At 40.5% G+C, this 27,944-nt stretch overlaps 1 protein-coding gene across 1 annotated transcript; it reads right to left on the bottom strand.

Annotated features, from left to right (window-relative positions):
• Window positions 1–90: 90 nt before the first annotated feature.
• Window positions 91–6,073, bottom strand: LOC146574565 (taste receptor type 1 member 3-like). The gene is made up of 8 exons (XM_085275581.1): window positions 5,871–6,073; window positions 3,916–4,216; window positions 3,303–3,659; window positions 2,794–3,204; window positions 2,482–2,685; window positions 2,260–2,380; window positions 1,149–1,519; window positions 91–693 (listed from the first exon to the last, which is right to left on the bottom strand). Exons 1-8 carry the CDS (start codon window positions 6,071–6,073, stop codon window positions 91–93), a joined length of 2,571 nt encoding a protein of 856 aa, XP_085131707.1.
• Between the last annotated feature and the right edge of the window lie 21,871 nt (window positions 6,074–27,944).

The raw sequence follows: 27,944 nt of genomic DNA, 5'->3' as shown, positions 1-27,944 counted from the left end.
TTTGTTATATATTACACATCCATAAATATAATGTAATGTTTGGTTTTTAGAATATGATTCTTTGATTTACTTTATAAACAGTTTAACTGTCTATTGTCCTTCCTGTGCTTTTGGCTGTTGCTCTTCTTCTGCTTGAGTTGGTGGGACGCCCTCCAAGAAGGTACAGAAGTACTTTGCTGTATTTAAATGAGGTTTCCTTAACAGCAAGTAGCATTTTGGAAAGTAGTAGGCTGCCAACAGTCCAAAGTTGCTTGCCAGGCTGAAATAAACATGGACAACTGACCTGTTCTTGTTATTATCTCTGTTGTTTTCTGTGTAGATTGGAATAAAGATCACCCAAATGACACAGTAGATCAGGGTGGAAAAGGTGATGTCTCTGGCTAGATTATACTGATGAAGAGGCTTCACTGCCATGAAGCTGCACATGAACGATGCAAGGGCCATTACACCATTGAAACCCTGCATTAAGGCAAATCCAATCAAAGGTGAAACAGGACACGAGAGGAATGATTCTACAAAGTCTATTGTCATATTTGCCACATATCCAGACAATGAAGGTCCTTCTTGAACAAACCAGCCACAGAGACCAGCCTGCACAGCGCAGCAGATCAGCACAAACAGCCAGCTCACAGGGCCTCTTAACAAATGCAGGTGAGAGGCAGCCATCTCTGGGAACTCTGTCACATAGAGTATCTGTTCGAAAAGAAAGGTTACCATTAGTCTTGTACTGTGTACTTCGGTTCCACAGTATATTATGCACGCTCCCACATAGGCAATAATTACACAAACGTTTGGGGTTGTGTCAAGTCACAGTTAGGTGGTTAGAAATTCATATTCTACAAAACTAAATAAGAAAGCAACTATATCAGTCATTACAAGGCTAGTTTTATAGACCTCAGAAGCTGCCATTTCGTGTTTTTACTTAAGTGCATTTGAAGTGATTTGTTGGCAGTATTTTTGAATACACTAAAGTTGTTAATTAGATTTTTTTAATGATGTTAATATAAATATAATTTGCACTTTGACGATTTTCATTTCTATACTATGCTTATCTTTTGAAAGTTCAAACCATTATCTTTATGTCTAACCAATTCTGTAGTTTCTGCACACTGCCAATGTGTGGCAGTGTTTCACAACTCTTTCCTCACCTGTAGTGAGATGGAAACTATAATGGAGAGGGTGAGCGTCTGGAAAAAGGAGGTGAAGGGCAGCTGAAGACGACACACCACATCCCCTGGCGCCCCCAGGAAAGACAGCAGACTGAGACATGCTCCCATCAGGCCAAGCACAGCCACAAAACTCAAGGGACCCCCCGAGGCCGTTACCAGTGGGGTTCCACGGTGCATCAGGAACATGACACCCACTGCACCCAGACATACCAGCAGCAGCGTACCAACCAGCATCATTATCACAGCATCCTGGCTGTGCCACTCAAAAAACTTAAAGATGGGGTCAGTGCAGTTTGTGCTGCGATGCTGGGACCACTGACGGTTGGGACACTTAGTACACTGGGTGTCGTCTGTGAGTGAGAAAGCACAAAAAACACACACAGCTCCTCTGTTAATCAAGAGCATAGATAGGACTCATAGGAATGTAACTTAATGTGTTTAGTTGAATACTTCATTATTACTTCATTTAAGTACTTAATTTGAAGTACTTTTTATGTTATGCTACTTCTGTTTCTACTCCACTATTTATTTCTACTTCATACTAGGTCATTTATTTTATTTTACAGATAAATTACATTATACATTATAAGATCTGCCAGTTATTGAATCAGTAATATTTAGGTAAATAAAATAATCAACAGCTTCAGTGACCAAGTATCACAATCTATACGATTTCACATAACATGTATATAAAAATAACAGAAAATTGCTCACTCAACACAGCTTTGTGTTGGATAATATTACACAGCACAATTTATCATTTGATGGGAGACAGACCTGAACATCAGCCTGAAAACTGTGCCCAGTGGCATTTTATACTGAGTTTAATTTATGATTAAATATTCTGAGTTCCCAAGTTTTTGCCTTTGCGTGTTTTCCTGGCTATTCAATTATTCAATTATAATAGCATCACTCTGAAAACTTTAGCGGTGCTGGCAGGTAGAGGAACTCTCATTATGGTTATTTTTTAGGTTATACTAAATTAACCTGCAGGTTTATTTTATGAGAAATGCGTGAGAGTATCTATCTCTGACAAGAATTCAAATAACCAAGGTCCGATATGTGAGACAAGAATGAACAAATACACTACCATTTTTTGCCTGGTAAGTGCCAGCAAGACAGTCAATGCAGTCAAAACAGCAGGAATGGAAGCCTTTGACTCTGTGGACCTGACCCGTGTCACATTTTGCTGAACAGTTTGATGTAGGAACCTGCAAAAGTTGTGGTAAATAATTCAGGAATTCAAACTGGGTCATGATTTCACTAAATTGGTTGAAATACCTTTTACACAATTTTTTTTTTTTAAAGTTACCTTGTTAGCTGACCAATTAAAGAGGGCCTCATTCAGGAACAGTTTCTCTTCGGTATAATTTCCCACAGTTTTAAAATTCACTTTCGATGGGTCTTTCCAGTCCCACTGAATGACATTGTAACCCATGTTTGGGTTGCCATTATCGTCAAACTCTATACGTGTGCCATTTATGTTAAGAGAAGTGTTCCTTAAAGTCTCCAACAGCTGCAAAATGATGATTTTTTTTAATGATTTGATTATTGTTGTTATTGATAAACTTGATTGCAAATTTTGTGCAGTCACCCATATACTAGAAAAAATAAAAGAAATCACCTTCCAGGGATAGATTTTGCTTCCAGATCCCCACTTACAGGCAGTTGAATTGCACTCCAGCAGGTTATGCAGTGCCTGTGCTACACTGTAAACAGCAGCATACACACTGAAAGCTGACGTCTGCACTGCAGGTGCTTCCACTATGTTGTCTAGTGACAATTTCCAGCATTGTGGGCAGCGATTGTTTGGATGATTAAGATTTGTAGTTGGAGTGGATGTCTTTGCCCGCTCTGCACTGAGTTTCTTGAAGAGCTCCATTGCATAATCACTGAACAAGCTGAGCGTGCCTATTTTGTCAAGGAATCCGACGACTGTTCCAATTGTTTCAATGTTGGGTAGAGAAGTCACTTGAGCATCGATGGTCCAACTTGTGCTGGCAATCCAAACAGCTGTTAAATTACTCCTGATAACCTGGAATAAATTAAATGATTAACTGGTGCTGAACAAATTCTGACCACTAATAGAAAATAATAAATTTCTTAGTTGCTTTAGATATCTGCTTCACCAACCTCTTTAAAAAAGATTTCACTTTGCTCTGGAAGAGTGAACACCACCACCACTCCAACTTTAGTCTCTTTTATATTGCCTATAATGGTTTTGACCATTGGCACAGGGTCAGTGTACACTGGAATCAGACCCTGATAGGCCACACAGATAGATGCGTTGTCTGCAAATTTGGTGAACATCTGCACACCTTGTTGTCCGTACTCCTCGTCACTGCCCACAATTGCCACCCAGTTCCAGCCAAATTTCTCTATTAGCTTTATTATGACATCCACTTGCCATTTGTCACTGGGCACCGTACGAAAGAATGACGGGTAGGAAACATCATCACTGAATTTGTCACTGGTGGCTCCATAGCTAATCTGGTGCAAGTATAAAAAAGTAAAAATTAGCGTTGTTTACCTGTACTCACTGTTGACATACTGGATAATACCTAATATATCATGGTAAAAATGTTAAATTAACTAAACAGGAAAGAATTAATTTTCTGTGATATAACCTGGCACAAATCCTTAGATCTACCTGTAAGAGTTACTTTTACATTTGAAATATTTATTGTCAGATCTTTGCATTAATAGAAACTATGCTTTAAATCTTAAGATGTATGTGTATTCAAACCTGTGGCATCAAAAAGAATCCCAGGAGTTTTCCAATGACTGACACCATTTCTGAGACATAAGGACCAATCACTGCAACTACGCTCGTCTCATAGTCGGTGTAATTACACTGCACAGGTAGTTCTTGGTTGAATTTTGCAGTGAGAAAAGACAGAGTGGGCTTTATAATGACTGATGCTTGTGTGCATGTGTCATAGATTTCATAACCTAACTTGATGCCAGGGAGGAGAGTCTGGTTTCCGTTGATTTCATCCACTGCATATTTCATGGCTATAGCAAGTCCCAGTCCAAGATCATTTAAACTGTTCAGCCACAAGCAGAAAACGGTAGAAGTCATGGTAAGTTAGGGTTAGCGTACACTGTCATTTATACAGGGAGTGCAGAATTATTAGGCAAGTTGTATTTTTGAGGAATAATGTTATTATTGAACACCAACCATGTTCTCAATGAACCCAAAAAACTCATTAATATCAAAGCTGAATGTTTTTGGAAGTAGTTTTTAGTTTTAGCTATTTTAGGGGGATATCTGTGTGTGCAGGTGACTATTACTGTGCATAATTATTAGGCAACTTAACAAAAAACAAATATATACCCATTTCAATTATTTATTTTTACCAGTGAAACCAATATAACATCTCCACATTCACAAATATACATTTCTGACATTCAAAAACAAAACAAAAACAAATCAGCGACCAATATAGCCACCTTTCTTTGCAAGGACACTCAAAAGCCTGCCATCCATGGATTCTGTCAGTGTTTTGATCTGTTCACCATCAACATTGCGTGCAGCAGCAACCACAGCCTCCCAGACACTGTTCAGAGAGGTGTACTGTTTTCCCTCCTTGTAAATCTCACATTTGATGATGGACCACAGGTTTTCAATGGGGTTCAGATCAGGTGAACAAGGTGGCCATGTCATTAGTTTTTCTTCTTTTATACCCTTTCTTGCCAGCCACGCTGTGGAGTACTTGGACACGTGTGATGGAGCATTGTCCTGCATGAAAATCATGTTTTTCTTGAAGGATGCAGACTTCTTCCTGTACCACTGCTTGAAGAAGGTGTCTTCCAGAAACTGGCAGTAGGACTGGGAGCTGAGCTTGACTCCATCCTCAACCCGAAAAGGCCCCACAAGCTCATCTTTGATGATACCAGCCCAAACAAGTACTCCACCTCCACCTTGCTGGCGTCTGAGTCGGACTGGAGCTCTCTGCCCTTTACCAATCCAGCCACGGGCCCATCCATCTGGCCCATCAAGACTCACTCTCATTTCATCAGTCCATAAAACCTTAGAAAAACCAGTCTTGAGATATTTCTTGGCCCAGTCTTGACGTTTCAGCTTGTGTGTCTTGTTCAGTGGTGGTCGTCTTTCAGCCTTTCTTACCTTGGCCATGTCTCTGAGTATTGCACACCTTGTGCTTTTGGGCACTCCAGTGATGTTGCAGCTCTGAAATATGGCCAAACTGGTGGCAAGTGGCATCTTGGCAGCTGCACGCTTGACTTTTCTCAGTTCATGGGCAGTTATTTGGCGCCTTGGTTTTTCCACACGCTTCTTGCGACCCTGTTGACTATTTTGAATGAAACGCTTGATTGTTCGATGATCATGCTTCAGAAGCTTTGCAATTATGAGACTGCTGCATCCCTCTGCAAGATATCTCACCATTTTTGACTTTTCTGAGCCTGTCAAGTCCTTCTTTTGACCCATTTTGCCAAAGGAAAGGCCGTTGCCTAATAATTATGCACACCTGATATAGGGTGTTGATGTCATTAGACCACACCCCTTCTCATTACAGAGATGCACATCACCTAATATGCTTAATTGGTAGTAGGCTTTCGAGCCTATACAGCTTGGAGTAAGACAACATGCATGAAGAGGATGATGTGGACAAAATACTCATTTGCCTAATAATTCTGCACTCCCTGTATATGTGATGAATTTTTCTTAACCATCCTTACCTTTCACAGCTTATCTGGTTTGGCTCTGTTATGTCACTGAGGCTGCTGGTGACATCGTTAATGGGAAAGAGCCCTCCGAGCATAATGTCCCCAGACAAACTGAAGAGGTTGGTAGAAATGTTGTTGACCCATTCAGGCAAACTCTCACTGCAGCGCAGTGTAAAGAAACAGCACAAAACCAGCAGAGTGAAACGTGAAGCCATGATCCCAATAAGTGTTAGACTGAAGGCACAGTACTGACATTACTGTATTTTCTTGTCAGAGCATCATGACAGATGGTTTTATGCAAATTCACCCATAAGTCCATATGCCCTCCCTCGCCTGTCTGACCAAACCTGACAGTTTAGGAAGAGCAAATTGCAAATAAAAACAAATACATGTGTAGTATGACCTGATATGAATCTTTTCATACAATCTTTTTAGAAATTTTTTTTTTGATGATGTTAAAAAGACTAATGATTTTCACACGGTTAAGATATTGCATTTAATTGTCACGCTCCTAGATGAAAAGACTCACCATAGAGACACTATGTTATTACTCTATGTTAGCGTGTATGCTGCATCAGCGGTGTTCATCTTTCATGACATTTTCATTACATTTGTTTGTGGTTTGGAATTTGTCTTTTTTTCTTTGTGGATTTTTCCTTTTTTTTGGTGTATCAGTCTTTCATGAGATGAGCACACACAGTAAACCCCTGTGTGTGTCAACTTACTGAGATGTTATCACAGCAACACCTTGCATGTCCAATGTTATGTTAAGTTGGTTACTTTTGGTCATTTACGTGAAAATATATAGTGACAAACCCAAGAGGCCACAAAAACTACTCACGTTTAAAGTTTGTGTGATGTTGAACATTACATTATTATCTGTTTTTGTTCATTTTTTAAAATTTTTTTTACCTCACTGTTGGCTTTGCATGTGTATTTGCATGTAATGTTGCACAAAGCAGGTTCATGCAAAGGTTATTTAAATAAACCTACAGCAGACATATAAGTAAGCTCTTTTAAATGTTCATTTAAAAATATCCTGTACAAACTTTGAAGGTTTTGTTCATAATTCAGTTGCCTTTAAAAAAATATTACAGGTCCAGTTTATCTGTATTTTAAAAATATTTGGTAACATATTTTTAAAAAACATATGGCCATTCCTGTTTTAACGTGCATGTATCCCATAAAAGATCTGTAACTTCTATGAACTACACTCTGAAATGGTGCAAATGTGTAAAGAGACATTTTGCAAGCTTGAGTAAAAGTTTTACACACCACATATTTTCAGTTGATAATTGGCTGACTGGTATTTGTACCAACAAACAGCATAAAAACTTACAATGCACTTGATTTGCATCCTTGAGTTTCTACAGAAAGGAGGTGTGGATTCACATGAAGCCAAAGTGAACTGACAGGCTAAGTGTTGTTTTCTTTAGAGTGCATGTTATTTGGTAAAACTGGAATCAATATTAAGACACTGAGCTAAAAACAAGCCCAACTAAGTCATTATATTATTAACTAATCAACATTAATAAATAAATAAATAAATAAACTTGGCTTGCTTCAAGTTTATTTTCTTTCCTGGAGTTATTAACACAAGGCCTTGAATTGTTCTCAAATGTGTTCATGGACCACAAACAGTTTAGGTTAGGCTAAAGTAAGCCAGACCTGTTAAACCCTTCCATAATAATCAGCTTTAAGAAAGCATTTCCTGTCCTTTCTCTTTCTTGTAGTGTAAACGAGTAGCAGTACTGTGAAAAAGCCATCCCTCTTTTCATTATGTTGAAATAGGTGCAGTGACTTGTTAAAAATTTGCAAACATAAACATAAATACAGGATATAAGGCAAAAGCACAGTTTGTATTCTTCATAGAGGATGAGTTATTCAAAGCTCTTCTTTGAATATTAGCATTGCATTTTTTCCATCCTCTGTAAAGATACCACACTCCTTCAATAATGTTGAGGTCCAGGATATTGGAAGGTCAATCCATAACTGATATTGTGCATTTTCCATCCAGTATTTGGGATCATTGTCATGCTGAAAAGTGAAGCTGTTGGCAATGGAACGAGAGGACTAAAAATCTGATTGTGCTTTGTTGTGTTTATAATTCCATCTATTTTGACAAGCTCTTGTACCTCTCCGGACAATCTCTGATGACGATTTGAAATAAAATTTTCAAATTTGGACTCATCACTCTATGAGACCTGTTTCCACTGAAACAGTGGAACAGACACTGTTCATCTACTATAGAAACTTTTTTTTCTTGCCACGTATTAACAGAAGTAGCCAAGGACCTGAAGATACAATTTAAAATTGGCTCTTTTATAGCTTATCTTGTGGACTTGTGGACACAAAACTGGTTAAAAAAAGATCCCTCTGAAAATGGTCAGGTTCAAGGACCGGACTGAAAACAAGTGAGGCAGCAAATTTACAAAGAAAAATTTTGAAAGGCCTTCAGAAAACCTGGAGAACTATTGTTTAAGACCATTTAAAACATTATGAGAAACTCTGGCTCCCTGGAAGCAAAATATAAAGCAATGAGTTGTGCTTGAGACTTTTGGACAGCTCTGTATTTTGTAAAATGATTACTTTTAATGAACCATCTATTTAAGTTTACTGGCTGATAATGAAAAGTCTGTTTTAATATTTCTGCGGTATTTCACAATCAACAAATCTGCTGTTGTTCTGGGTGCTTTTATATTGCACACATCAAAGCCCAAAACCTTCACATATAGTTAGTTTGAATTCTATCTAATTTGAGCAATTTGTTTTGAAAATCTTAATAGAAATTTTGAGTTTCTCTTCTATTTTTACACCTTGTGAAGTGATCATTGTGTCAGATTTAACCCTGTGGTTGTCTGATTCAGGCCTGTAGACTGTGTGTTTGCTGTTAGCCTTTTTTTCTCTTCTATATAGGGCTGCTCAATTAATCGAATTTTAATCACGATTACGATCTGGGCTTTCAACGATCATTAAAAATGACTGAGCCGATTATTAGCCCCTCCCTCGTGCTTTACTCTCGCGCTGCTCCGTGTGGCAAATCGAGCGCACCTCTCTGCATTTCGAACAGGTGTCACAACAATTAAGAGGACCCAAGGGAAGCTCGGAAAGCTAAGCAGAAGTTATTTGGAGAGGAGAGTGACTGCCGTTGGTTGAAAAGAGAGGTAAAAAAAAAAAAAAACAACTTCTGTGGTGTGGAAACATTATGGGTTCGTGGAGTCAGACGTGGATCAAGTAGACATAGTGTGTAAACTTTGCTACAGTGTCGTAGCTGCACCACAGAGCAACACTGCAAAGTTCACGAAACATAGATGTTTACATTTTTCATTTATTTTTTATATTGCAAACATTTGCACTGTTATCAGTATTTGCACACTATTTTATATTATTTTTTAAAGTCATTATTCAATACATTGTTATTGTTAACCCTTTAAATCCCTGTAGAACCAGAAACGTGTAAGCTAGCGCAATAATTTGTTTTGGGGAGGAGTTGTACTTACATCTTATGCCATCAGCTTGTCCTCGGTCACGGTTTCCTTCCACGTAAAGCTTTACAAAAATTGCATAAAAAGCACTTGCAGGAAAAAAAACATAATATTCCAGAAACAGGCATTGCCGATCTGATCAGCTGTTCGTAACACTTCCCACAATGAAAAAGAGGTCAACGCGAACTACCGCATGTCCACCATTTCCTGTCTGAAACCGGAAGTGACGTCATTTTCGCGGAAAATGTAGTTTTTTTTACTTGTAGGCCTTAAAAGCCTATACTGGTGTTTTTATAAGTCATGTTTACTTTTCTGAATAGTTTCTGGGATGCTTAGAACTCGAATTGCACTGCTGGAAATAGTTTATTTTGATGCACATGCTGTTTTCTTTGCAAATTTGCATCATAGGATTGTTTTTTGTTTTTCCTCCAGTACATAAAAAATGCTATATCTCCAAAATAAAACTATGAAGACACTCAAAATAAATTTCCTGTTGTTGTAAACTATTTTTTGCAACTTTTTTGTATTTAAAGTTTTGAGGGATAAACCTCTTCAATTCAATTCAATTTTTTTATATTTATTGCACTTTTTGTAATTAATGTAATTACTATGGACTTAATGCATACATATTATTAAATAGGGGTGCAACGATACTCGTATTGATATTGAACCGTTCGATACAGTGCTTTCGGTTCGGTACGCATATGTATCGAACAATACAAAATTTGTAATTTATTTTATCAACTGGCACGGTGGTTAGCACTGTTGCCGCACAGCAAGAAGGTCCTGAGTTCAATTCCAACATCAGGCCGGGGTCTTTCTGTGTGGAGTTTGGATGTTCTCCCCGTGTTTGTGTGGGTTCTCTCCGGGTACTCCGGCTTCCTCCCACCATCCAAAGACATGCAGCTTGTGGGGATAGGTTAATTGGATAATCCAAATTGCCACTAGGTGTGAATGTGCGAATGAATGTGAGTGCGAATGGTTGTCTGTCCCTGTGTGTTGGCCCTGCGACAGACTGACGACCTGTCCAGGGTGTACCCTGCCTCTCGCCCTATGACAGCTGGGATGGGCTCCAGCGCCCCCCGCGACCCTGAAAAGGATAAGCGGAAGCGAATGGATGGATGGATGGATGGATGGATGGATTTTATCAACTTTCCTTCTGACGATGCTGTCTGTGTTGAGTGCTCAGTGAATCTGCGTTCGACTACTCTACGTTCGACTACTACACTGTCGAGCGCAGATCCACTGAGCGTTCAACACAGACAGCATTGTCAGAAGGAAGAGCGCAGGGCAAGCTAGCGAGACAGAAGTTAAGCTCTCATTGCAACATGGCAAATTGAACCTCCCCCACCATCATTCAGATCTGGCGTTTGGAATTATTTTGCTTTTCATGTGACGTATGACCCTGAAGGTAAGCGCGTCATGGACTAAAGTAAAACAGTATGTTGGATGTGCCACGCAATGCTCAATTACATGGGTGGAAACTAGTGTGTTAGCGCAGTTAGCTCGTTAACGTGTTGGCCGTCTACCCCCACGCACAGGGCGATCAGGGGTAGCTCATTAACGGAGATTTGCCGTGTTGTGGCGTTAACGTCATTTCAACGAGATTAACGCTGACAGCACTAGTGGGAACACAACGAATATGACTGCACATTTACGCTGACATCATCCTAGTGCAAAGACAAGTGGAAGCAGACAAAAACAACAAGCATGCATGCTACAAACTTTACCCGAGTCATTTAGACAGCCGTTAGCACATGATTTTCCTTATGGGGACCTGATATGTTTAATATTGTGGCGAGCTCAGACAACAAGGAGACGGAGGTGTCGTTTGGTCTTGCTTCCCATGAGCTAGCCAGGGAGCACAGCCGTTTATTGACATCTGGAAAAATAAATGTCAATGCTTTTGCATTCTTTCGGAAATGTAGCTGGGTAATTATGTCATTGGCATCGGTGAGCCACTGTCAATATGTGACATATTGAAATCGCGTTTGAATTTGCGCTTGTTTTTTGCTTTCACTTTGCAAATGTCCAGGTGCCTTCTTTTGGCGCACCGGCCGGTCACAACCGGCGGGGAAAAGTCACTCGGGTCAGAACATGGGGTGCCACCATCATCCCACTTCTGACACCAATGTGGCGAGCTCAGACAAGGAGTAGTCGGAGGTGTCGTTTGGTCTTGCTTCCCGTGAGCTAGCCAGGGAGCACAGCCGTTTATTGACATCTGCAGAAGAACACTGCCGCTAGCTAACTGCTCAGCGCGGCAATCGCGCGGCAACCGCACAGCAACAACAACAACAACACACAGGGCGCCCTCTGACCCCGGAAGGACACACCGTCGCAGCGAGAGGGCGTCACCCGTCACTATGGCAACATAAACAAAACATAACTGTACAAACAGAACTCCGAAAAGCCCTGACCCGCTACATAGCCCCCCACCTAAGGGGTCAGTCGTCCTCGACGACCCCATTGCCCCACACAAAGTCCTGCAAATGTCCAGGTGCCTTCTTTTGGCGCACCGTCCGGTCACGACCGGCGGGGGAAAATTCACTCGGGTCAGAACATGGGGTGCCACCATCATCCCACTTCTGACACCAATGTGGCGAGCTCAGACAACGAGGAGACGGAGGTGTCGTTTGGTCTTGCTTCCCGTGAGCTAGCCAAGCAGCACAGCCGTTTATTGAAATCGCGTTTGAATTTGCGCTTGTTTTTTGCTTTCACTTTGCAATCGCGCGAACTGTGTATAGAGAGCGACAGTACTGATTGGTGAGTGATGATAATTTACGCACCAATTCCTCTGACATCGTCTTATCAATCGTTAGCTTACTATGCAAACATGACAAGTGAAATCTCCCGCAGCAAGCTTAAACATATGAGAGGTTGATCGCGCAGAGAATCGCTGACCCTTGTGTGTGTGTGTGTGTGTGTGTGTGTGTGTGTGTGTGTGTGTGTGTGTGTGTGTGTGTGTGTGTGTAAAAGCAGCAGGATATATATTTTAGTTCTGCTGAGCCAAATAAGACAGGTCAGGGTGAAGAAGTGACAGCCAAAGAAAAGCTTACCACAAAACAGAAAAGTTATGACAAATCAGACTATAAGGCAAAAAGAAAGTGCAGCTTTATGGTTTCATGGACAAAAGAATTTCTGTGGCTGCAATATGACGAGCTATATAACCGGGGCTGCACATAAAACGCGCACAAGATATGAAGTTGCAACGCGTGTTTGCATACATAAGATTTTCTGGAGGAGGACAGACATTTGTTTAGAACTCTTAAAGATGTCGAAGAAGCTCCTTTAAGCAATTACTTTGGTGTTCCTCCACCTCCAAAGAAATGTCAGAAGGAGTCCGAACCACAAAAGAAGCGCGTATTCTCGGAAAAGTGGTTGCAGGGGGTGAGCTGGCTTCAAACAAATGATGAACGCACAGAGATGTGGTGCGGAATGTGCCGTGAAAATCCCACTCTAGCGGACAAAAACAGTGCTTTTTATATGGACGCAAACGCGCGTTGCAACTTCTTATCTGGTGCGCGTCTTTTATTTTGACAGCGAATGCGCACATGCGGACCACTTATGTGCACCCGTGTAAATAACATAATGTTCTGCCGGGTGTGTTGTTGGTTTTCTCTCGATTTCTGAGTCGACAAGCGCCTTTGTTACTGGGACCAGTCATTTTAAGAAAGGCCCCCATTAGAACCCATGAGAAATGCAAGAAATGCATTATTGCTCAGTCTGCAATATCTTTCCCAGAACAAACACCAATTGCAAATAACATACTAAAAATAAACCTGAAAAATCTGTTTAGAACAGCGTACTATGTTGCAAAGAGTGAACTACCACTGGCAAAATTTAGCAGTCTTTGCAAACTTCAAAAAGCAAATGGCCTAGATCTTGGTTCCACTTGCCTCTCACCCGTGACTTCAGTGGAAATTTCAGGATCTGACACAGACTGATTCATGTCCTACACAGTTCTTACAAGTTCATAGAAATTTCTGTTCAATTAGAACCAAGTATTTGAGTTGATGATTGTAATTTTTATACAATGTTGTAATTTGTTTTTCAACAATTTTTTGATTAATGTTTTGTTTCCTTTACAATATTATACTTTAATATTTAATAGGTTCTTGCATTATATGCAGATCAAACGTCACCATTTTTTGTTGTGTACACTTATCTTTTGACCTGAACAGGCCTGATTTGAAGACGTTTCAGTTACAGGGAGTCATTGTTCAAGAACATAAAGGAGGAGTTTTGCTGCCTATCTTGTTTGTCATCTTGACGTAAGAAGAGCAATGATGAAATGTTTTCTTTAGTGCAGCCTGTCTGCGCCTGTCTGCTAACCTTCACTCTTTTAACACAAGCTGGCATTCAAACTTTTATCCTTCCTGCGAATCGTCAGGATCACTTTATTTGCAGAAACATTTAAAGATGCTTACATGTCTCTGACTGGATCTTGTGTGAGGGCGGGTTCAGTGTTTCTGCAAGAAGCGCATGCAGATTAACATCTTGTTTATGTTTGAGCAGCTTTCTTCCTCAAGCATAAATTCGTTGTGTTTTGTAGCTAAGGAAAACCTTTACTGTTGATGTGGGCCAACATCACACGTATGCAAACTGTTCCCTGTTTTATGTCAAGCACAGTACTAAGTGAGTGGGGAAGAGGAAAAAGAATACATAAAAGTCTAACAGCAACAAGGCTTCAGGAGCAGTGCCTCAATCTCATGACTTTCAGTTGTTTTTACTTGCTAATGGTTCTTCTGTGTTTATAAGAAACAATGTTCTTGTGACAAAGTAGGAACAAACTTTCTCTATGGCCAGATGCCACTAGAGGTCTGCACTGTCTCTCTAAAGATCTGCGTGATGCTAAACACTCTATACAAATATATATATGTAAATATAAAAACTATAAAGTGTGTCTTCTTGTATGCATCTCGTTTTGTGTATGCTACACCTGAATTTACATAGCTCAGCCACTAGATGTCAGATGTGTGTATTCTACTGGCTTTACCACACACACTCACAAAGTCTGCCTTGTCAGGTGGACAGAGATCTGACACTGTCTAATAAATAGAGGACAGTTATGCATTAAAAAAAAAGAAAAGTCTAAGTTGATCAAATTCAGATTAAGATGCATCGCTTTGTTGGCCATGAAGTCTAGAAGGTGTCAGCAGCTGTGTGGGCAGCAGGTACACTGTGTAGCAAGCTGCTGTTTGAACAACTGATAACAGATGGGAGTCAACCTGTTTAAATGTTGAATCTAAGAAGAAAAGTGTTTTGTCCTGGAAGTCTGACGCTACATTTCCTGTTTGTCTGTACATTTCCACGGGTGCACTGCAAAGAAGGGAACATTCTTGGACAACACTTCTGAGAAACAATCTATAAGGTGTTCTTTGCATCAGGGGAACACCATGTACATGCTGATGTGAAAAAATAGATACTTCTGAACACATTTTCTGCCCTTGTGCCAGCATTAATGCACTGTGGTTGGCAGTGATAATGTGCCAATAGTGCCATTGTGTCTGTCCCAAGTGACTGTGACTGTTGCAAAACACTGTCTGAGCTGCACTCCCTCTCACAGTGAAAGTCAGGAAAACGACTTGCTCTCCCTTGCTTCCTTTGTCCCTCCTTCCCTCGCTGTTCCCCCTCCTCTTTGCCTGCAGAGTGGCTGGATCAGCCTCACTCTCTAATCTTCATTGCTGGCTTGAGAAACACTGGGCCCGTTGTTGACATGTTGGCCTCATACCCCACAGGGGCTGACAAATTATTAGCCAGCCTCTCTGTGCAGAGTGAGGACAACCAGCTAGCCAGGGAGTCTGTGCAGCCGGGCAGCAGAATACTAAACTGTAACAGTGGACATGAGAGCTGTCCTGATCACTGATAGTAGAAGATACCTGGGGCAACGATGAGCCGCCGCCTGTTGTATGACTGCAGGGGCAATTGGTCAGGACTGAACCATATGTGGTGTCGCAATCCAAACACGCACATGCAGTGCTTTTACCTCACCTTGAAGAGTTAAATAAAGGATTCATCCTCCCCCATGTCAGCAGTAAAACTTGTTCTTCTTCGTGTCTTTAGGCTGTGTGTAAGCGTCTGCGTGCGTGTGCACCTTGTTGTGTTGCAACCTCTATTTGTACATAGATCCACATGTGCAGTGATACAGTATATAAACAAAGAAACATATTCGTGTGTATTGTTTTATTACATTTACAACCAGTTGACGGCAAGATTTGCCTAGTTAAGTATTATGCAAATACTTAATACTTCAAAAGCTACCACACTGTGCTGTGGAGGTTTATCATCTAGGTACAGCCTACAGGAGTAGCTTCATAAAAATCAAGAAAAACTACACACAATTTAACTCAGTTCTTAGAATTGGGTTAGCCCTGTCCAAATTCAGAGTGCAAACAGCGGAACAACAGTGTTTGCACTCTAAACTTACTTACCTTCAGGTCAAGGCAAAAAGGTCTTTTCATGCTTGGTGCGGAAAACTATTTCCAATAAGGCACAACAGCGTTTGGGTGCATTTCTGGATCATGACTGATTTACGACAGCCTGTGGGGCTGAAGCAGTTTATGAGTTTGTTGAATTATAAGAGTACACAGAAAAATTGTTACATCACATGTTAGGAGCTTGTAGTGAGTTACGAAATGAAAAAAGGCATTGCCAAACAGCTGATTTGAATATCCGACACACAAAAAATGCGTTTCTATTTTATGTGTTGGGAATACTGTGAAGGGCAGAAAGTCAAAGAGACATCACCTGAACAACTGTTCGGTTATCTATCTGTTTGTCCACATGTACGATGTTGTCACAGCTGTGCAAACTCTGGTGACATTATGGACTAAAGCAATGAAGAACAGTACAGCTTGTCTGACCTGTGCTGTACAAACAATTCCAGATCTGCACACAGCTACAGCTGGCCATGTGGGCATATTGCATTTTTACATTTTTACTCTGTGGGCTGTGTTTGGTTGAGAAATATCTTTCTTTTTTCTTCTTCACACATCACACTCTGTTGTACATCATAATGTTTCACTTTACGAATTTCAAATAAACATTCAAAATCAGAAGGCGCTTCATTATCTGATTTGATGTGTGTCATGTTTCACTGTGTGTGCCTAAGTTTATGCGTGTGTGTGTGTGTCTCTGTGGTGTCACGTTACACTCCAAAGCTAACTGATAGGTCTAATCTGTCATCCTACAGTCTGTGACTCATTTGATGAGTTATCTGTAATCTTTCTGTTCCCCTCCTGTGGTTTTAACCTGCTGGAACTGGTGATATGAGCTATTTCCTCCAGTAAAATAAAAGCAGAAGGACATTCAAAGAGCAAAGGAACATCAAGGCCCTACGTTGCAATGTCAAGGAAAGTGGTCTAGATCTGTCCCAGAATGTAATAGCTTTTTTTTACTGCCCATATCCCATAGCTCCAATAAAATTTGCTTTGCTAGTTTTTATATCATGCTGACAAACGGGCAGCCTGCCTCATGTCACTCTCAGGACGGCTGTTCAATACTGAAAATGGTTTGTGGTGGAATGATTTTTGGAGTGGGGATAAAAGTGTCCAAATATATTAAAGTGATCTTTTTATCAATGCCATGACAATTTGAAAACAATATGAACACATGAAAGGATGAATTACCACATGAATGTAAATACCTCTTCCTTTATAGAGCATTATAGCAAGCTTTCAGCTCTTTGTCAGCTCTTTGTCTAGCTGTCTAGCTGTGTCGTTGTTTTGAAAGGCACATGTATTCCTAGAAAAAACCAGTAACCCCTGTGTTCACTACCTGCTTGACAACAAATCGCAACCAGGATTAGTTCTAGCTGGTGAACATAATGGCACAATTACTTGCTAAAATAGCAGATATGCTGCAGAAATTGGTTGATTCTGAGAATGGGCGTTATATAGATTGAACTTTAGTCCATCAGGAGGGCAGCTTTTTGTTCATTGCTGCTCCACAAATTTAAAAAACAAGATAAAAGGTGTAGCCTCCATGATGTAAAACTGATTATTCTTGAGCAAATTAAACTAGAGTACATCTGCGATAATCAAATACAGGTTCTAATCTTTCCTAAGAGGAATCAGTGGCAAGAATCAAGAGACGGTCCATGCAGGAGGCACGGCCACTCACAACAATGACAGTGTTTTCATATGATGGAATCTCATAAAGGTTTAGACTCCCCTTCATTCATTCGAGCCTCATTTCAAGTGAAGTAGCCTGTTTGTGAGCAGCTGGAAAAACATCCGACGAGTAGGTGGCTGTATCTGTACACTAAGAAATTGGGATGAAACACTCGGAAGTTAGAATCAGGGCGTACGCAGGTACTATGGAATTTTACCAGATCAAACTTATGTAAGAGGCTCATCTAGCAGAGGATACCAGTCATTCACTGAGTCAGACAGAGAACGAAAAAGAAAGGAGAGCGGTAGCCGAGGCATTAACAGAAGGTAATGGTGTCAGACAGCAGTACTCAAATGCAGAAGGCAAATGGTGTTTATGGGAAGATAAATGAGGGGGAATGAAAGCTCGGGATGTCTGGTGCCTGAGGCTCTGTCTTGACTGCATGAGTCCTGTTGCTCTTAAGTCCTCTAATTCAGTTCTCTCCCTGTCATTGTTGAACCTTTTCACTCTGCATTTCCATCCGACGTGTGAGTCACGCACCAAGGTTGTCAGTCATCAGATGATTTGATGTGGCTTTATTAAAAAGAGGTGCGTCTGTCCCTCTGACTCAATAATTGCTTCCTTCTGAAGACAGACAGAGATCAGCATCTGCTGCGAGGAAGGCAGAGGAGGAGGAGGCGGAAGGGGTGAGAAGGGGGGCTGCTTGTTTTAGAAACATACCAGCTGCCACAGTCTGACCCTCTGGGTGTCTGTCTTCCTCAGCACAGGTTAGGGGCTGCCTTATGCAACCACACCACATGCCCACTCATGTCCAGGGACTCCTGCTCTGTCTCCACTCATGCTTCTCAACACACTGAGGCATGATGACATGAGTCACTGAGCTTGTGCTTTTTATTGTAGTTTGCTGCTAAAAAACCCTCAGTTTTCATTCTTAAAACAGTGAAATAAAGTGATAATGCTATACACCTGAAGGAATTAGAGTGGGAAAATGTATGTTCTTCCACTGATTTCAGTGGTTTTCTGAGAATACCGCAAAATAAATTAAATTAGATAAATTCAAAAAAACGACATCTGAGTTTTGTCATTTCTTTACAGGACATGAAAGAACAGCATCTGTATTTGAACTGAAACGTGGGCTGCGAGTTAGGTGCTGTCTAGTAGGTAGTGTTAACCTGGGAAACTGTTTAGCAAGAGCAACCTCCACCATCACTCCAAAATTTTCCAGCCATCACTGATGAGCATGAAGGCTTTAATTCAGTATTTTCAGCTGCTCATTAAGGCAGCCTGACATTGTATCAATATTTATATTCCTTTTAGCGCAGACAGCCCAAGGGAGGGCATGTGTATGAGAGGAAAGAATGAGAAAGAACAGATTAAGAAGAATAAGAATCTAGAAATGGGTCAGATTGGGGATAAAGTTCAGGTGGTAGATTTACTCTGTCAGAGAGATTAGTCTATTATGAGGGCCAGTTGTATTACTTTGACCACTAAGCTGAGTTTTTTCCACACTCTGGGACCAGGCTGCAAATAGCACCCTGACATGAAGTCACATTTATGTTGGCAAATCTCAGGAAATTGGATAGCAAACAGAACTCATTCAGTGGAAACAGAGTTTGGATTCAGAATAGGTGTGTCCACCTTTAAGCACTGCTGTAACAATATTAATTACTGTCACTTTATTGGATCTGTTCCCTTTTATTAAGTCTGTCTAAAAATAATACTCGCCTTCTTCTTTAAAATATACACAATGAAAAAATAATGCCACTGTAATTGTTCCTGCTCACTGGCCGTGCAAAGGGATGTCTTCACTAGAAGTGACATTGGAGTTTTGAATGTAATGTCCCTCATTGAAAGAGACAGGGTACCATAGCTCAGCTCTTGTTTTGTGCAAAAATGCATTCTGCTGTTTTGCTAAAGCTAAAATCAGCTCCCGGATGTCCGAGTTAGTCTAAATAAGTTAATATCTTAAAAGATGTAGAGTCATTTGAGTCTGAAATAGTGTTACCAAAAAAAAAAAAAAAAAAACACTCTGTAAGATACCCATGAGGATCCTTTTGTGCTGCACAGAATGAGGACAATAGAGCTTTTAAAGTGTCATTAATAAGGAGGGAGGTTTTGTTATTCCTGTTAGAGTAGAAATAATGACAATAAGTTTCTTTCTTTTGTTTGCTTTTTTTTGTTTTTTTTTAACCCTATTAAGTCCCAGTGCTCTCTCCATTGAATGAGCGTGAATACAAGGTTGTCTCTGATTGAACTTTCAGTTTCTGTTGCTCATCCTTTTCAAAGCTTTTTGGCTTCTCTGACAAGTCGACTCCTTTTCTTTGCCAGGTAGAGTTTACATAGTTACTCTGGCTTGTTTTTGTCTATTTCTGCTATGGCAGAAAGCTCTAGATACTGGGTAAACTGGTGCACAGAAGTACATAATGAAAGTAAAGTTATACAGGCAACCAATCCAGACGCAACTGGTGTTGCTATTTCTGAGCCACTACATTATTAACATTTCATCTTGATATTTAAAGGAAAAATCTTGTTCTGTTAAGATGAGAAGAAGGCATTTTATGTTTGTGCTGTTTAAGACTGAACTGTAAGACTGAACCTTCTTCTTAAAGCTACCCTTGCCTTGCCCTCCTCTCTCAAATACAAACTTGGCATATTGTTAAATAATCGGTATCACTTCATCTGTGTCGTGGGAGTAAAATTGGAAACACGTATGGTGAGGTCTTGGAAACTCCTCTTAGAAATAACAAACTAGTTTGTGTTTGAAGGACCTCTTTGCTACAGGTTACAGCCCAGGCTGCTGCACAAAATTCTTGCACGACAAACTACAAACCAAAAAAAGTACGACGGTTTGCAAACCGTGAGAAAGAGTGCTGCCGTGCTATGCTCAGTGAACAACACTATTGATGCAAGTCTGTTTCAAAATCATGGTTTAAAAAAAACACACACACCTGACATGTGTTACTTACTCTGTGTAGCCTGTATTTTATTTGGATAGATGACTTAGTTTGTGCTCTTAAGACACGGCTTTTGCGTCACTCTGGTGAACTTACAGGAAAATCCACATTGCATTACTCCAGGCAAGTGACAATACCAGTCATCACCATTATCATGCACTGGCAATAGCTGTCTAAATGAGAAACTAGCACTGTGATACACAGATGGGCTCCGGGTTGTACTGAAGCCCCTGGACTCTGTTTAAACTCTCCCAGCCTAAAGTAGGTATAATGTACTGTAGGTCTTCAGAGAGACCTTTATGTCTTCTGTTTATCTTATCTGAAGACCTGATTTAACCTCTCTGACTCTCTAATTGGATTCAACTTTAATCTGTGGCTGTTATCCACAACCATAGTAAGTGCAAACCCCCACAAGAGAGATCACTCACATCCCTAGCCTGGTCTAAATCTGTCAGCATGTAAACACAGACGCTCCAGCTGCAGACCCTCCGACTGTCTCCAGTGTGATGAATGATAACCTGTGCGCTGTGGCTCCTCCTGACTGACAGTAGGCTTGCGTGTGAAGATGTATACATAAAAAAAAAAGAAAAAAAGTGGCATTAGAGGCCTTCCTTAAATTGCAAAACACCTGCATCTGACTCACAGGGTTAATCACACACTTTTACAGCACTGTTCCCCATCGAGACAAGAGAAAGAGAAATCAGTATGAAGGATATTAAGTGATTGTTTTTGCTCATTGAAGACTGATTTAAAGACATATATGAGAGGCGTTTTAATGAATCTCTGTAAACAAAGTTTATTAACACCCAACTTTTTAACTTTTACTGACTTGTGCTGACAGCATTTTCATCTCACATTTTTATGATATATTGGCAGACATGAAAAATTGTCTTGTGACTGAACAAATCCCCACAGCTGAGCTCTAAAATCCTGTGAAAAGCCTTCCCGGAAGAGTGAAGACTGCTACAGCTGCGCATTAATTGGCCAGGACTCTGAAACAAAATGTCATGCACATAAATGTTGGCATGTATAAGAATCCCATACAGTATATTATGGTGATGTTAGTACTTTTTTTGTCATCATAAGCTTTACTTAACAAAAAAAAAAAAAACTCCTGATGGACAAAACTGTATTTACTGCCAAGCTGTCATGATAAAGCAGGCTGACAGCTTGAGCATGTGAGCAGATGACTCAGGTCAGCCCAGGATTCATACAGCTATTAGCAGCAAGACAGAGCCTGCTGTACTTTCAATGCGCACAGAGAGATGCACAGTCCTGGGTGGCTGCCAGAGGTGATCAGCGGGCCTCTTCTGCCTACCACTGCATGATCGGTGTTGGTCAGGGTGTGAGGGTGCAGGGGCACAACAGTGTGAGCCACCCAGCTATTTACCATCAGATAGCTTTCTTGGTAACTGGATAAAGCAGAGAGAAACAGAGAGAAAAGACAGAAAAAGGGACCGGTTATGCAGTATGAAAGGCAAGGTATGGGCTGCTTTCTGTAACTAAAAGCTTTGAAACTTCATATCTTTCCATTAAGATAGTAGTAATAACATGGACATACAATCTTAGAGAATGATGTGCAAGATGGACTTTCATATATGGTTTGGATATGTGTAAAGGTAAGTTATTTTGCCAGGCTGTAGAGAACAGTACACCTGTATAGTGTGCAGTATGCGTGTTGGGGCAAAGGAAAAACAGAATATTAAGGTGAATCGTGTGTGTGTGTGTGTGTGTGTGTGTGTGTGTGTGTGTGTGTGCGGAGGGTAAAGTGGATGGTTGACTCCACTGGAATGTGGCGCTGACTCAGTCTGTCTGTCAGCCACGGCCACGTTTGCTCTGTGGACTTATTCACACTCTGCGACCCTTTCAGGGGGACAGCATGTTGCCTCATGTTGGATTTCCGGCAGGACTCTTGGAATTTCAGGGAAGTTCTGGAAAATGGGAATTGTTTTTGTTAAGATTTCCCCATCCTTTTATGAATACAACATATCTATTGTTTTTATTTATGGGAGAAATATTTAAAGATCGGTGCTATGCGTCTTTTACTGTTGGTTGGACAGTTTGCATCCGGCGCATGTGTAAGATATAAGAGTGATTAAAATAGCTGCATTGAAATCCAGCTGCTTCACACAAACATCATCTCCAAAGTGATGATGGAAACACTGTCACTAGGATGTCCTTGCCTTTATAAATAGAACAGAGCTTCACTTTTTAACCAGTTGTTTGGTTTGGTTTTTACTTGATTAGCACACCACTGGCAATCCCGAGCTTCCAGAAAGCAAGGCTGCTTTTATTTTAAAACCTACTCTAAAGATTTCACTAATGTTCCTGTGATGATGTAAAGACTAGACAGTTTTTTCTTCCAGCGGGACAATGAACGAACACTGTGCTAGTTTTGTACATGAGTAATGAAACATTAACAACAAGGTAAAATTCATTGTTGCACAGACACAGAGTTTAAGACTTTAATAGCTAGCTGACACAAGTCTAGTGTTTTTTCTATACAATACATATGAGTTGTTAAAAGGACAAAGTATGACTATGAATAAGCATGAAGTTTAAAATGGTGACATTGACATGTTCCTAATATAAATTGCTATATGTTTCACACTTAACTATTATGCATGTTAGTGATAGCTATGTAGCAATGCTAAATGGTAAATTTTTAAAATGACATTTTCATTATAAATTAGCATGCATAATTGAAATAAATTTGAATTTTGTGGCAAAAATGAGCAAGTTGGGTTTCAACACTCATGTTTCACTCAATTTACCTGCATCAGACGTACTTGAACATGTAAAATGGTAAACGTTTAAATGGAAAATCACACCTTCAAAGTGGAATTGATGTCACTGATGAATAACTTGCACAGCTCATGTAATCAGAGGGAAATGAGAAAATGTTTTGTGTTACAGGCCCACAGATCCCTGGTCTCACTCTCTCCAGGAAGGCAAAGATCTGATACCCGTGTCTTCATCTGTGGGCTGATCAGACTGATCCAGCCTACTCTACATGCTGGTCAGGGAATACGATAAAACCATCACAGGGTCTTATCTTCTTCTCCTCAACTAATCTATTCAAAGAAACAGCCTGGAGGAAATACTCCTTTCTTATGCAATGTGCTTATCAAGTGTTACCTTTGAAGCTGTTTGGTTAAATTTTCATGTAAGTTTTTGCACTAGCAGTTTCTGGATTATTGAAGCAGTGAAGTGCACTTGCTTAAGTTTTGTGTTGAACTATACATTGTGAACTATTTTATAAAAGCTATTTTAAGTTTAATGATGTCTTGTCAAATTGATTACTTTTAAAATTCACTTGTTAAAAACATACTTCTGTAGTCTGTTTTTCTCTGCCTCTGGTGGAGTTCAGCTGGATTTGTTTTACCAGCCAAACTGTGTTGAATTTCTCACACTATAGTGCTGAACTGACTGCCTTCACTTCCGCTGGTGTGCTCAAGTGTCAAGTGCACAGAGACTAAATCAACCAGATAGACTTAAAATATGTCCATCTGCAATTGATCCCAAGGGATCAGTGTCCACCCCCAAGCAAACAGCAGTTTCTCATAGCACTCACTTCCACCAGCAGCCAACCAGCACTGTTGATGTGCGGACACAACCACATTAATCACGCTACTGTGTAACTTGTCCTTTTAAAGCTCTGTATATCACATACAGTGAAATACAGAGCTTTACACTCACACACACATCTACACAGCTTGTGTGTGTGTGTGTGTGTGTGTGTGTGTGTGTGTGTGTGTGTGTGTGTGTGCGTGCGTGCGTGTGTGTGTGTGTGTGTGTGTGTGCCTCTAGCTGTCGCCAGTACAGAACTATGTGGCAACAGTTCTCCTCTAACAGAATGTAGTTTGTGGCATGAAAGACAAACAGCTCACACACACACACACATGCACACACACACGCACACACACACACATGCACACACACAATTCAACACTACTTGAACCCTGGGGCAGAATGCCAAAGAGCTGGAGGAATGCGACCTGGTGACCTTGGCTTGCAGACTTCCACATGGAGACCGGACACTGGGATGGTGTGCATTGGAAGAGGTGTTCAGAATAGCTACGGTGTCCAGTAACTAGAGAGAGACCTTGTTTGTAAACCGTGGCCATATGACATACTCACACACAAGGCTTCTTGCATATGCACAGACATGCAGGTGATGGAAACACATGTACACATGTTTTGATGGGTGTTGGGTGATGATGGGTGACATGAAGGGGTTGGGGCAATGGGGGTGGGGGGTGGGGCATAGGTTGAAATAATTTTGCATAATTTCTCTTATACAACATTGGGTTAACCTTGCAGCCACACATTTTTCTGCTCTCATAAATCCTGACTTTCCTGTTTGACCTTTCACTTTTTTTTTCCTTTTTAATTTTCTTTCAAATCATACCGAGAGGCCAAGAGCGACTCATTAATACTTCAATCTCCAAAATCGACATTAAAACCAAATGTGAAACATTAAGACACAAAAACACTAATGCACATACTGCACATGCATACTCGGTGCAATCTTTACATATGGTTCTGCACACATCCCTAACACGACATGACGCACTCCACTCTCAGTGCCAAATAGTTGCACAATATGCTGACCTGTTTTTTTTTTTTCTTCCTCCAGTGAGTGCATGCAGTGGGGATCCAAGTCATGCATCAAAAGATGGTGAAGATAAAGCGTACCACAGCTGTCAGAAATAAATCTGACACTCTTAATAAACTAAACACTGTGTATTGTCATAGCATCACAGTAAGAGTCAGACCACTGACATATGAAGTGTCAGTTTAAATAATTTCACTCCTCATACATTTTATAGAATTAATGAACTAAATGGAAATAACTTAATCAATTTTTAAAACAATATGCTTTTATAGAGAAAGAGGAAAAAAGGAGAGAAACTGTTCAACTATATGGACGGAGGTGCTTAGTGCTATCCTTTTTTCAAAACTCTACACAGACAGGCCATTTTAAACCCCACCCTCTTTGCTCAACAAGAGGACAGAGATACATGTGACAGATCAGGTCCAACCAGTCACAGATGGCAAACCTTCATCGTTGTTCCACGATTATCTGGCAAAGTGTATGAGTTCTCTGCAAGTCATTGTCTTTGATTTCATGATAATGCAACCAACCTTTTTTCAGTCTAGGAGTTTATTCTCCTTTTAATATGAATCAAATTAGATTCATGTCTCGTTAATAAGACAGTTCCCAGCAAAATTCATCAATCATTGTTCTAGAATCAAACGCAAGCGTCTGTAATTTCTTAATGAACTTCCTTGCAAATGTTTATGTTCATCTTGAAGGAACAATAGCGAGCTTACTGGTGTTTTAAAGGTGAGACTGCATTGTCTGAATAGATCCTATTCCCCACTTTGCACTTATTCATAAAGTACCTGGCTACTCTGACTCAGGAGACAGTCAGCTTTGAAGCTTAGGAGTCTGTCTGCAGACCTGCGTGTAGTTAGTGCCAGTAATATTGAACACACAGGTGCAGATCTTGCCTGATACAGACGGCCTGGTGCCAGTGGGTTGTAAAGCAATTATATGGCAGTAACATCCCTCCACCTATCAAACAGCTAACAAAGTAAAAAAAACAAAAAAAAAACTAACAGTGCAGAAACAAACAGCATTCAACAACCACTCCTTCCCAGTTGGCCTAAGATGATCTGCTTTAGTCAGGCAGACTCGCATGATCCACTTGACACTTGGTAGAGCTACCAATCAAACACTCAGCACTGGCATTGGCCTAATTTTGACCTTAATTATGGGAAAGGTCTTGCTGGAGACAAAGCTTTGTCAACAGCAGTGCTGAAAGTGTATATATGCAGCTGCCAGTAAATCTTAACAAAGATGGCACTGTATACTTAGGCTACCAAGAGTAAACAAGCCCAGCATGATTTATTTCTATAGCAGACTACATATCTGATTAATAGTCCCATAAGTTTACAGAAGCAAAGAGAATAAAGCTGTGCCCCGTGCTGCGCTCACAACATCTATTCAGGCCAACTACTGAGAGATGCCACTATCACCAGGGCAACAAGTAAAACAAACAATGTGTGGGTTTTGTATGCGTATGAAATACTAGACTCAAATCAGTGAGCCACACAAAATGGAGTTAGTAGGAACAGAGGAAGGTCTGGGCCCTGCTCAAGCTGTATTTTCAACCACGTCCTGACTTTACGAGACAGTGTGGGTGGTGGGAGTTTAAAAGCTGTCTGACTTTTGTAAAAATCCGTGTTTACCGCAATGGGAAGCTCTGTAAACACATGGGTTTGCCACAACATTATTCCAACAAGCCAGCACGCTTAGATCCATGGCTCACTGAGGTCTTTCCACAGGGGAGCTGATTGGACTCTTGGATGAGCTGGCTCTGAACTGTTTAACTTTTCCCAGGCTTTTGGGGCACAGAACAATGACCTGGCATAATATTTTTGGGATAATGTTAGAGTAATCGTCTTAAGTTTTCAGTCTTTTTTAGCCTTTTGCTCAGGTGTTTAAACTGAAATGTCACTCTTGTATAGTTCTTGTTGATTTTATAGTTTCTGGCATCCAACCAACTGTCTGAGTACTAAAGCTTTTATCTGCTCTTATTTCAATATAGTGGTGGTAGCAAACACTAGTTGATCTTCATGCTACTGAGAAACCATGTCAAACAGCCTGCACTCCAGGAAGGTTTTTACACTTTGAGCCTTTCTATGGCTTCCTTTGCAAAAAAAGGAAAAAAGAAAAAGAAAAAAAAAGAGCATATCGAATCAGGAAGCACCCTGAAGTCGCAGGAGAGCTGGTAATAACAGGTTTATACGTGCCACTGTTATGTACATAAAGAGTGCAGAGTAAGTACTCTACCTGTCATTATCACTGTCTCTTATCTCCCAGAGGAGGGAGGGTTTTATCAGCTTGGAAATACAAACTGGAGGGAGACAGAGTGTACACTGAAGGGCCAGGGACACTGTGACATGAAAACAGGAACGAGAAGCAAGGAGTGACGGAAAAAACAAACAAATGAAACATCAGGTGTTACATGCAGCATGATTACAACCAAGTCGGTTTTCTGCTTGGAAGAACAATAAATACTCAGAAGGCTGATTGCACCACAGTTTGCTCAAAACTTCTCTCTGAGTTCTTGGTGTTTGAAAGAAAGTGATATCCCTGTCTAGAATAACTTCTCCCTCTGACCCTGTTATACAACATGAAAATGAGAGATTGCAGGAAAAGAGTATTAACAAGCACACACAGTGCAAACAAACTATATAGTAGTTATATAAAACTATAAGACATCCAAAGAACAGCTGTGTGAAAGGAATAATGGTGAAAATCAATGCTGGATGCCTTTCAGGCACTCAGACGGCACTGCATTAAAAACAGACATGATTCTATCATGTAAATGACTGCATGGGCTTAGAAATGCTCCCAGAAATTACTTTAGGTGAAAACAATTCACTCAGACTCAGACATTGATCCAGCAAAAAAGCTGCATCTCTGGAATGGCACCAGCAATGCCGAAAGGTATTTACAGTTT

This window comes from Mchenga conophoros, linkage group LG5, assembly GCF_057382185.1.
Source record: "Mchenga conophoros isolate Kocher_MC1m ecotype Shallow Benthic linkage group LG5, M_conophoros_male_GT1.1, whole genome shotgun sequence".
In the NCBI taxonomy this organism is placed as follows: Eukaryota; Metazoa; Chordata; class Actinopteri; order Cichliformes; family Cichlidae; genus Mchenga; species Mchenga conophoros.
The sequence above is the reverse complement of the archived record's forward strand: the minus strand, read 5'-3'. Positions and strand labels throughout refer to the sequence as shown.

Coding starts and splice junctions, on each gene's coding strand:
- LOC146574565 (XM_085275581.1), bottom strand. CDS start 6,073: ATGGCTTCACGTTTCACTCTGCTGGTTTTGTGCTGTTTCTTTACACTG. Junction 3,660..3,915: donor GATTCTTTTTGATGCCACAG/GTTTGAATACAC, acceptor TACTTGCACCAG/ATTAGCTATGGAGCCACCAG. Junction 694..1,148: donor TAGTTTCCATCTCACTACAG/GTGAGGAAAGAG, acceptor CTTTTCGAACAG/ATACTCTATGTGACAGAGTT.